This window comes from Oncorhynchus nerka, linkage group LG24, assembly GCF_034236695.1.
Source record: "Oncorhynchus nerka isolate Pitt River linkage group LG24, Oner_Uvic_2.0, whole genome shotgun sequence".
NCBI classification, from domain to species: Eukaryota; Metazoa; Chordata; class Actinopteri; order Salmoniformes; family Salmonidae; genus Oncorhynchus; species Oncorhynchus nerka.
In genome coordinates this window covers 80,936,436-80,948,691 of record NC_088419.1, presented here as the reverse complement: position 1 = coordinate 80,948,691, position 12,256 = coordinate 80,936,436, and the positions used below count along the sequence as shown (strand labels likewise).

Genomic DNA, 12,256 nt, shown 5'->3' with positions numbered 1-12,256 from the left:
TAGTGGAAAGCCTTCAGAGATGAGTGGAGGCTGTTATAGCATCAAACAGTAACAGGGGGACCAACTCCATATTAATACCCATGATTTTGGAATTAGATTTTTGACAAGCAAGGGTCTACATACTTTTGGTCATGTAGTGTATGCCATGGTCATCCTCATGACAACTCGAACTCAATCCACACATCGAGCTAGACACATACACAGCATTAGTCGTACATTGGGGTTAAATACTCTTCCTATGTCTCTTGAATGCAAAATAGATTGTTTTAGTTCAGAGACAAAGCGCTGGTATCCGCAAGCAGACCACTGCCAACTGCTGATTTTGAAAATGTTTTATCGTTTGTCTCCCTCTTTCTGTTTTGTCCTTTAGGGAGAATCGTTTCCTATGGCACCTGCAGCTCCTGTTCCCTCAGAGCAGCTCAGAGTTCACTGAGAGAAGGTGAGTGGTGTGTGTGCCTGCCTGTCTATTTGTCCGGTAGCATCTCTGCCAGACACTCTTTAGGAACCCTGTTAATAGCAGTTGATGTCAGAGTCCAGGGGTTGGAACCTGCAATAGAGAACATCCAGATCCTTGGAGAGTGACATTAGTGCTTTCAGCACCCATGTATCTTCTAATGGTGAGGATGATTGATGTAGATCGTTAGCACTCTGTATTAAAACCACTCCAAGAACGTCATCGATCTTCATCACGGTTTGACTCATGGTTGGTTCCTTGGAACTTGATTGGTTGGTTGTCCACTCTCTCTTTTTGTCTGTCAAACCTTTCTTACCCTCTCTCGCCTCTCCATCTCTCCCCAGGGTGTCCGATGACCAAACACTTAAACAGATCCTCACCCCCTACATCCACCCTACAGAGTCTGAGCCAGTTAGACGACAAAAGTAAGAACACACCACTCTTGTATAATCTACTAATCGAATTAAACAAATGTCCAAAACAATCCAAACAAATGGTTGCCTACTGGTTGAGCTACTGCTCTTGGAGAGTATTTGAGCTAGTAGTATCCACGCCTTCCTGATCTGATTGCCCGGTTTGGTTGTTTGGCTCTATCTTTCCTCCCTAACAGAGCCTGCCTAACGACTGCCTCACCTGTCCTCCAGGTGTTCAATAGTTGGCTATGGCTGAAAATCCATCAGTGGTATTGCAAGCTAGATAACAGAAAGCTAGAAACGGAGCAAACCAAGATAGACTGGTCCAGAGAGAGGAATGTCTCTGAGCTGTAGCCAGGGCCCTAATCTAGCTGGAATCTACATGCAAACAACAGAATGGTCTAGCTGGGTTTCATTAGAGATTTTAAGATATAGAAATTAAATTAGGTTGTGGTTTTTGGTCGGTCACTGTAGTCTACTCAACAGCAGGAATAGAAAGTTAACAATGTGGTAATGGAGTCTGAAATCAACACCAGTTAGTTGGGCAGTTTGGATGGCCTACTTTTTCTGTTGTCTTGCCTGCTGTTTTCTCCTGAAATGGCTAAAAAATGTCAGTACAACACACACACACGGCCTGACTGCTTGACACCACATGCAGTGTGTTAAGTACATTGCATTCTCACGTTCCACAGTCAACAGGAGTGGGGCACACACAGCTAATTATATTTCAGTGAATTACATGTAACTGCTGTTGAAATATTGATCACTAACAGACTGAAAGTGAAACATCGCCAGTGTGGCATACAAAAGCTGCAATTTCATTTACAGTATCTACATTTTGTCCTTGAAGACAAGAAGTCATCACATTTTCTTAATGTTGTCTTCATTATCAATGGGGACAACCTTGCTCTCTGTATCACGGTAAATATTTATACAGTTGCTATAACATGCAAATGTTTTGGGATTGTCTCCTACTGCAGGCAGACCAGCTGTAAATGAAGTAAAGGAGCCCTGTCCGACAGGGCTCATACTGTATTAAAGGACAAATATAGAAATGATTAAACACCCATGGTGATTTCATTAAACCTCTGTTACTGTTCCCCAGTCCAGGTCAAACTATCGTTTGACTATTTGTCTTGCAGGCTGCATAACGTTGAGCGTGTATAATTGCATTTATGTTGGAGGGTTTTTCCCTGTGAGAAGTATGCTGAAGGAAATGTGTATTTTATTTCATAATGTTGCCGTAGATTTCTTGTGGTTTTGTGCCCTCAAACATTCTGAAATTGGATTTAGTAGATCAAACCCCAAGGACTTATTTTAGCTGTGAGTAGCTCAGTAGTACCTCAGTACAGCGAGCGTGCAGTTTAAAGCATTTCCTCGTCTGCCAAATGAAATACACTACATGACCAAAAGTATGTGGACACCTGCTCGTCAAACTTCTCGTTCCAAAATCATGGGCGTTATTATGGAGTTGGTCCCCTCTTCCCTGTTATAACAGCCTCCACTCTTCTGGGAAGGTTTTCCACTAGATGTTGGAACATCTAGTGAGGTCGGGCAATGATGTTGGGGGATTAGGCCTGGCTCACAGTCTGCATTCCAATTCATCCCAAAGGTGTTCAATGGGGTTGAGGTCAGTGCTCTGCAGGCCAATCAAGTTCTTAGGCTTGTGTGCGACTGTTCGGCCATGGAAACACATTTCATGAAGCTCCAGACTAACAGTTCTTGTGCTGACGTTGCTTCCGGTGGTAGTTTGCAACTCGGTGTTGAGTGTTGCCACCGAGCACAGATTATTTTTACGTGCTGAATGCTTTAGCACTCGGCGGTACCGTTCTGTGCGCTTGTGTGACCTACCACTTCGCGGCTGAGACGTCTAAGAGCAACAACGTTTCCACTTTACAATAACAACACGGTTGACCGGGGCAGCTTTAGCAGGGCAGAAATTTGACCAACTGACTTGTTGGAAAGGTGGCATCCTATGACGGTGCCACGTTGAAAGTCACTGAGCACTTCAGTAAGGCCATTCTACTGCCAATGTTTGTCTATGGAGATTGCATGGCAGTGAGCTCGATTTTTATACACCTGTCAGCAAGGATGTTGCTGAAATAGCCGAATCCATTAACTTGAGGGTTGTCCACACACTTTTGTAATTATGGTTTATCTAGGTATATTCAATAAGAATGTGACTATCAGCAGGGGGAAAATGCTAACATTATTATGATGGAGAGTGAAATTGTAAATTATGCAATGAGCTATATGCCATTTTAAAATGGAGACACTCACTGGGGACAATGACATCCCTTTCCATACAATACTTGATCGCAAATCATCCTCGCGCTGGTTGGAAACAAATACAAAGTCTGGCATCCCAAGCAATTCCTCCGTGCCAATTATGTGGCAACGCTCCTTGTGGTTAACTGGCATCATGCACATCGATTCCATAACTGTCTGGATTCTCTAGAATTTTTTTTGTTTGCTCAAAGAAGCAGAATGCCATCAATCTTGTCTGGTGGTTGGCTCGTTAGTAAATAGAATACAGAGCGTGTAGACCACTACGTCACTGTTGGCCCCCGACACCTCCCAGCTGTGTGTTGCCTTCCTTCCCTGGCCTTACTGGTACGATGGATGACACACTGCTTGGTCTAAGCTCACAGTACAGTGACTTTATAAGGAATGAAGTGAGCGCTTTAACACTTGTCTCCACAGTAGGAATGTTGTGCAAAAGGGACGACTGAACGACATAATAAACTAAACACAATGATTGATCGGCCGATTTAAATAAATAAATAAAATATATATATACATTTTGTAATAATGACAATTACAACAATAATGAATGAACACTTATTTTAACTTAATATAATACATCAATAAAATCAATTTAGCCTCAAATAAGTAATGAAACCTGTTCAATTTGGTTTAAATAATGCAAAAACAAAGTGTTGGAGAAGAAAGTAAAAGTGCATTATGTGCTAAGTAAGAAAGCTAACGTTGAAATTCCATGCTCGGAACATGAGAACATATGAAAGCTGGTGGTCCCTTTTTAACATGAGTCTTCAATATTCCCAGGTAGGAAGTTTTAGGTTGTAGTTATTATAGGACTATTTCTCGCTATACCATTTGTATTTCATTAACCTTTGACTATTGAATGTTCTTAATGGCACTTTAGTATTGCCAGTGTAACAGTATAGCATCCGTCCCCCTCCTCGCTCCTCCCTGGGCTCGAACCAGGAACACAATGACAACAGCCACCCTCGAAGCAGCGTTACCCATGCAGAGCAAGGGGAACAACCACTCCAAGTCTTAGAGCGAGTGACGTTTGAAACGCTATTAGCGCGCACCCCGCTAACTAGCTAGCCATTTCGCATCGGTTACATCAGCCTAATCTCGGGAGTTGATGTGCGTCAAGCATTGCGCTGTTTATGCCTAACGAAGAGCTGCTGGCAAAACGCACAAAAGTGCTGTTTGAATGAATGCTTACGAGCATGCTGCTGCCTACGACTGCTCAGTCAGACTGCTCTTTCAAATCAGACTTAGTTATAACATAATAACACACAGAAATACGAGCCTTAGGTCATTAATATGGTCGAATCCGGAAACTATCATCTCGAAAACGAGACGTTTATTCTTTCCGTGAAATATGGAACCGTTCCATATTTTATCTAAGGGGTGGCATCCATTAGTCTAAATATTCCTGTTACATTGCACAACCTTCAATGTTATGTCATAATTACGTAAAATTCTGGCAAATTAGGCGGCCCAAACTGTTGCATATACATACACTGACTCTGCGTGCAATGAACGCAAGAGAAGTGACACAATTTCACCTGGTTAATATTGCCTGCTAACCTGGATTTCTTTTAGCTAAATATGCAGGTTTAAAAATATATACTTCTGTGTATTGATTTTAAGAAAGGCATTGATGTTCATGTTTAGGTACACATTGGAGCAACGATACGCACCGCATCGATTATATGCAACGCAGGACACGCTAGATAAACTGTACCATCACTCATTCATATATCTTTATGTACATATTCTTTATCCCTTTACACTTGTGTGGAATTGTTAGCTAGATTACTCGTTGGTTATTACTGCATTGTCGGAACTAGAAGCACAAGCATTTCGCTACACTCGCAATAACATCTGCTGACCATGTGTATGTGACAAATAAAATTTGATTTGATTTAATTTAATATCATCAACCATGTGTAGTTAACTAGTGATTATGATTGATTGTTTTTTATAAGAAGTTTAATTCTAGCTAGCAACTTACCTTGGCTTACTGCATTTGCGTAACAGGCAGTCTCCTCGTGGAGTGCAATGAGGCAGGTGGTTAGAGCGTTGGACTAGTTAACTGTAAGGTTGCAAGATTGAATCCCCCAAGCTGACAAGGTGAAAATCTGTCGTTCTGCCCCTGAATGCGGCAGTTAATCCACCGTTCCTAGGCCGTCATTGAAAATAAGAATGTGTTCTTAACGAACTTGCGTAGTTAAATCATTATTAAATAAAGGTGTATAAAAAAATAGGCCAAGTCAGTGTCCAAAAATACCGATTTTTAAATCAGCCCTAATTAATCGGCAATTCCGATTTAATCGGTCGACCTCTAGACAGTATACTACTTCTCACCTCCATGTCTCTAACGCGCCATCTTTCCCTTTAAAACAGTTTTTTAACCCAATGCTCTCCCCTCGCCGCCTCGACCCCGCACTCTCGCTGCGCGCTGGCTAAGGACCTTTGCTTAGTCTGGCCTCATTGGTTCCCAGTGTAGACTGTGTATAGGAGGTTCAGGCAGCATGTTAGTCACCTGTAGCGGAGAGAGTCCCAGTCTGTAGCGGAGAGAGTCCCAGTCTGTAGCGGAGAGAGTCCCAGTCTGTAGCGGAGAGAGTCCCAGTCTGTAGCGGAGAGAGTCCCAGTCTGTAGCGGAGAGAGTCCCAGTCTGTAGCGGAGAGAGTCCCAGTCTGTAGCGGAGAGAGTCCCAGTCTGTAGCGGAGTGAGTCCCAGTCTGTAGCGGAGTGAGTCCCAGTCTGTAGCGGAGTGAGTCCCAGTCGTGCTCAGTCATTGTAGTCTTTGTTTTGTGACGCCTCGTTGACCCCTCTTCAGAAAATAAGTGGAAATGTGTGCACTTCTAAACCCTATCCACAGCCCTGTGTTACTGTATGTGTGTGTCTATATATAAAAGCTGATTTTGATACCTTCTCGAACCCTGACCCATTTTCATTTATGTCTTTCAGGTTGAAGATGTACGTCCACAGCCCATTTGATCACATCAGGGTCTTCATGAAGGCTGAGGGCAGGAAGGCCAACTCTGTGAGGTATGAATGACTCTAATGCTAAGAGATTCTCCATTGAAAGTGCTTTTTTTGGGGGTCCAGAATTGAGCTTAATATGGGTCTGGGAAACTGATGTTAAATGTGCCCAAATTGGACCTCAGTTCTCCTATTAACAGCACTGTCCATTCCATTGATATTAATTAATTGTCTTATCAGATTGTTCCAGCAACCAAAGTTCTAATTTCAACACAAAGATTTGTAATCTCATCAAAAGTCTTGTCAGAATCCTGTCAGCACTCAGGCATTCTGTCCATGTGACCGTTCTGTTTCCGCCTGTTTTGCCGGCCTCGCCACTCTCGTGACGGATTTATCCCGCATGTATGAAATGGACTTAATGGGTTTATGAACATGACATCACTCGCCTTGTAAATTCCTGCTGAGCTACGCAGTACCAAAGCAGAGATTTTCATTTCCCCTGGCCTAATTCTTTGTGCTGTAATTCCAGTTGATTCCACATTTTGGGAATGCCGTTGATCAGCTGGACACAGACATGCTTTGTGTGGGAAGGGGATGGTGCTGGTTTTGATGGCACACATTTGCCTCGCCCAGTCCTTGGCTGTCACCCATTTCCACTTAGTCATAGAGAAAGTTGATCTTCTACACTCATAACCTGCTGTGCCCTCTGACCCCACAACTTCAGTCTACAAATCCACCAGCCCCCTTACTTACCCTTCTAATGTGAAGGTACTTAGCATCAACATGACAGTGAGTCTCCCCCGGCCCATTTCACTCATGAGATGGTCCTTTAGGTTACTTACCACAAGCTTCATCTACGCGTGTGCACATGGGTGGAGTGGGATTTTTGGGGGAGTAGTGGACACCTTTTGCTAACCTGATATCCTTGCCGGTCCCACTCCCATTCACAAGGGGGCGATGCCAAGGTTATCTCTATTTGAGTATTTTGTGAAAGCAAGGAAAAGTCACCTTCCCTTGCTAGTAGCAGCCTGGCTAGTCGTCCTTAGCCTTGTTAAAAAACATAAGCTATCTAGTAGCCGTTTTAGCTTCCCACATCTCCATGTGAAAAAATCTGATCATAGCTAAAAAAAAACTGCCCTGGCAAATATTCTTATACCTGCTGGTGTAACCTAAAACATTTATCCCAGTTTGATAAGTTGTTTGTGTATTCTTTCTGATAGCAGCTAAAAATAGATCATGTTTTGGTCATGGAGAAAAAGCACATGGCTAGCTGGCTAGCTGGCTACAATAGCCTGTTTGTTTTGTTTACTGTTTGAACAGTCGCTGAGATTATATTTGGTTATCAATGCTTTGATGAATAGCCTGTAGACCGGATCAAGGAACCAAGCAACAACACTGCCCCCATGGCTGCAGAAGGAATGATACAGCGTGTCTCAATTGTCAGGTAGTAAAAAAGTATGTTAAATGCCAGAGCGTATTACAAGGATCCACCCCTTTTGTGACGGAATTGACATTGCAGCACCGAGTCTTGCGTCTGCCCAGAGCGAATAGTAAGCTTTAATCCTTTAGTTAGTGATGGGTTTCCCAGGAGGCTCCTCTTGTCAGTCATTGCTGAGTCTTTTCTGTTCTTTGGGATACAAAGTAAGTATCACACAGATCAGGAGCATCAATCAGATCCCCGTCAGGTAATGTACGCGTAATGAAAACGGCATGTTAAACTTCAGGATTTTCTACGAATTTTCACCTTTGAATTGTTTCCCTGGAGTGTGTGGATTCCTCCAGCCTTGAGGCCTTATTGCCCACTAGTCCAGTAAGGACACACTCTATTAACCGTGTGGCTGTGGGTTGTCCTTTAACCTCAACCCTTAAATATGGGTGTGTACTAAATGGCATCCTATTCCCTATATAGTGCACTGCTTTTGGCCAGAGCCCTATGGGCCTTGGTTTAAAAGTAGTGCACCATTTAACTAAGAGTATCATTTGGGATGCAGGCACGGTGTAGATTGGGGGAAGCTGGCTGGCAGCAGAAAAGGAAAAGCAGCGACCTGCCCCCTGCTATGACTAATGGAGATACTCATCCATCAACACCACGTCCTCTCACCAACCTACTGCCTGTTAACGACACATACACAGGAAGATGTGGGGGGGACTAGGGTAGGAGAGGTGTTGCAAACTTCAGAAATGTGTTCCTGTCAGCATTATGGTAGACGTCAGTGAAGCGCTGAGTGTGTTAATGAGTTATGTTGCATTACCCTAGCGGCTAGCCCACCCCGCGACACAGTGCTAGCTAGTAAAGTAGGGAGGAGAACAATACCAGAGGTGTGACTCTTACTTTCCCCATTAGCTCATCACCCCCCCCCCACACACACACACACTATTAATGGTCGTTGGTATAGGGCTCTATAATGGCCTACCATTACGTGCGGCATTTTACTTTTATTTCGTGTTTATGATCAACATTATGTTGTTTTAGTAGGACAGACATGTTCTCCCGTGGCCAAGGTGGAATTGGCTCATAATATCAGCAAGGTACAGTTACACAACAGGGCAGAGGCTGGAGCAGGGTATAATGTGGAGGGAACAAGCCATAACTGTAATATGAAGAGGGGCCCTGGGCTCCTGACAGGGGTCACATCCTATTGAAGGGCTCCCAAAAGGCGGTCAGTGCATCCCAAGCATGTCTGGGCCTCCCAGTGCAGTGCATCCCTCCTATGCAACCCTGTGATTACATGTTCTGGGACTGGATACAAAATATGGCTAGTTTTACCTATAGTACAAATTGCTGTCGGATTCAGACCACCTAGAGGTGAAAGAAACGCACACCTATTTAGGCGAGGTGCTGGCTAGTGGAGTGGAACACTTAAAAAGAAATGAAGGAGAGCCTCACGCTCTAGGAGCTCAGATGCAAAAATATTTATGTCCAACGTTTCGACAGACAAGCTGTCTTCATCAGTGTATAATGACAAACACCGCGGGGTGACATATTTATATAGTGTCAAAAGACACACAGGTGTCTAATCATGGCCGGGTGTAGCCTGATATGATTGGTTAATTGTCATATATTAAAATAGCATACAAAAAACAAATGGATAGCATACGATTATAGATACAATTTGGCTACATAAGCCTACAAACATTTACAATAGCATAATCGCAAGAATGGCTTCAGATCAAAGTCTACGTTGAGACCGAAGGGAGCAAGGGTCTTTAAAAGAAAAATTCAAGCTGAAGGATGGGGCTTGAGAAATGTAAGCACGCTTCATATTTGGATCTATGCATGCAATGGTCGATGAGCTCAACATGTACTGTAAATGTTGTAAAATGCACCTTTAAGTTGGGGTTCATAGAGTGCTTTCTACCTTCAGGTTTAGGTTTAAGCCGTGGGATTTGGACAGAACAGTACAGTCCATAGTTGGCCCCGGGTCAATCTGCTCCTGTGTTGAATTTCTTACAAAATGTCTGCAGGAATATCAAGTATGAATCAAATAAATTGCTTCTCCTGTACTAAATATAGCTGTGTAACTAGTAAACATCCTCTTACTTGAAGAGAAGCAGCCCGAGCGTCAAGAGCCCTACATTTACATTTAAGTCATTTAGCAGACGCTCTTATCCAGAGCGACTTACAAATTGGTGCTTTCACCTTATGACATCCAGTGGAACAGCCACTTTACAATAGTGCATCTAGGTCTTTTAAGGGGGGAGGGGGAGAAGGATTACTTTATCCTATCCTAGGTATTCCTTAAAGAGGTGGGGTTTCAGGTGTCTCCGGAAGGTGGTGATTGACTCCGCTGTCCTGGCGTCGTGAGGGAGTTTGTTCCACCATTGGGGGGCCAGAGCAGCGAACAGTTTTGACTGGGCTGAGCGGGAACTGTACTTCCTCAGTGGTAGGGAGGCGAGCAGGCCAGAGGTGGATGAACGCAGTGCCCTTGTTTGGGTGTAGGGCCTGATCAGAGCCTGGAGGTAGTGAGGTGCCGTTCCCCTCACAGCTCCGTAGGCAAGCACCATGGTCTTGTAGCGGATGCGAGCTTCAACTGGAAGCCAGTGGAGAGAGCGGAGGAGCGGGGTGACGTGAGAGAACTTGGGAAGGTTGAACACCAGACGGGCTGCGGCGTTCTGGATGAGTTGTAGGGGTTTAATGGCACAGGCAGGGAGCCCAGCCAACAGCGAGTTGCAGTAATCCAGACGGGAGATGACAAGTGCCTGGATTAGGACCTGCGCCGCTTCCTGTGTGAGGCAGGGTCGTACTCTGCGGATGTTGTAGAGCATGAACCTACAGGAACGGGCCACCGCCTTGATGTTATTTGAGAACGACAGGGTGTTGTCCAGGATCACGCCAAGGTTCTTAGCGCTCTGGGACGAGGACACAATGGAGTTGTCAACCGTGATGGCGAGATCATGGAACGGGCAGTCCTTCCCCGGGAGGAAGAGCAGCTCCGTCTTGCCGAGGTTCAGCTTGAGGTGATGATCCGTCATCCACACTGATATGTCTGCCAGACATGCAGAGATGCGATTCGCCACCTGGTCGTCAGAAGGGGGAAAGGAGAAGATTAATTGTGTGTCGTCTGCATAGCAATGATAGGAGAGACCATGTGAGGTTATGACAGAGCCAAGTGACTTGGTGTATAGCGAGAATAGGAGAGGGCCTAGAACAGAGCCCTGGGGGACACCAGTGGTGAGAGCACGTGGTGAGGAGACGGATTCTCGCCACGCCACCTGGTAGGAGCGACCTGTCAGGTAGGACGCAATCCAAGCGTGGGCCGCGCCGGAGATGCCCAACTCGGAGAGGGTGGAGAGGAGGATCTGATGGTTCACAGTATCGAAGGCAGCCGATAGGTCTAGAAGGATCAGAGGAGAGAGAGTTAGCTTTAGCAGTGCGGAGCGCCTCCGTGATACAGAGAAGAGCAGTCTCAGTTGAATGACTAGTCTTGAAACCTGACTGATTTGGATCAAGAAGGTCATTCTGAGAGAGATAGCGGGAGAGCTGGCCAAGGACGGCACGTTCAAGAGTTTTGGAGAGAAAAGAAAGAAGGGATACTGGTCTGTAGTTGTTGACATCGGAGGGATCGAGTGTAGGTTTTTTCAGAAGGGGTGCAACTCTCGCTCTCTTGAAGACGGAGGGACGTAGCCAGCGGTCAGGGATGAGTTGATGAGCGAGGTGAGGTAAGGGAGAAGGTCACCGGAGATGGTCTGGAGAAGAGAGGAGGGGATAGGGTCAAGCGGGCAGGTTGTTGGGCGGCCGGCCGTCACAAGACGCGAGATGTCATCTGGAGAGAGAGGGGAGAAAGAGGTCAGAGCACAGGGTAGGGCAGTGTGAGCAGAACCAGCGGTGTCATTTGACTTAGCAAACGAGGATCGGATGTCGTCGACCTTCTTTTCAAAATGGTTGACGAAGTCATCTGCAGAGAGGGAGGAGGGGGAGGGGGAGGAGGATTCAAGAGGGAGGAGAAGGTGGCAAAGAGCTTCCTAGGGTTAGAGGCAGATGCTTGGAATTTAGAGTGGTAGAAAGTGGCTTTAGCAGCAGAGACAGAGGAGGAAAATGTAGAGAGGAGGGAGTGAAAGGATGCCAGGTCTGCAGGGAGGCGAGTTTTCCTCCATTTCCGCTCGGCTGCCCGGAGCCCTGTTCTGTGAGCTCGCAATGAGTCGTCGAGCCACGGAGCGGGAGGGGAGGACCGAGCCGGCCTGGAGGATAGGGGACATAGAGAGTCAAAGGATGCAGAAAGGGAGGAGAGGAGGGTTGAGGAGGCAGAATCAGGAGATAGGTTGGAGAAGGTTTGAGCAGAGGGAAGAGATGATAGGATGGAAGAGGAGAGAGTAGCGGGGGAGAGAGAGCGAAGGTTGGGACGGCGCGATACCATCCGAGTAGGGGCAGTGTGGGAAGTGTTGGATGAGAGCGAGAGGGAAAAGGATACAAGGTAGTGGTCGGAGACTTGGAGGGGAGTTGCAATGAGGTTAGTGGAGGAACAGCATCTAGTAAAGATGAGGTCGAGCGTATTGCCTGCCTTGTGAGTAGGGGGGGAAGGTGAGAGGGTGAGGTCAAAAGAGGAGAGGAGTGGAAAGAAGGAGGCAGAGAGGAATGAGTCAAAGGTAGACGTGGGGAGGTTAAAGTCGCCCAGAACTGTGAGAGGTGAGCCGTCCTCAGGAAA

At 45.7% G+C, this 12,256-nt stretch overlaps 1 protein-coding gene across 1 annotated transcript in view; it reads left to right on the top strand.

Moving 5' to 3' along the window:
• The window catches only part of znhit6 (zinc finger HIT-type containing 6), a 51,108-nt gene that overhangs the window by 23,602 nt on the left and 15,250 nt on the right, over positions 1–12,256 (top strand). Inside the window, exons 6-8 of the mRNA XM_029633229.2 lie at positions 371–439; positions 799–879; positions 6,099–6,179. Of these exons, the coding sequence (XP_029489089.1) occupies positions 371–439; positions 799–879; positions 6,099–6,179 (231 nt within the window). The remainder of the gene's footprint in view (positions 1–370; positions 440–798; positions 880–6,098; positions 6,180–12,256) is intronic.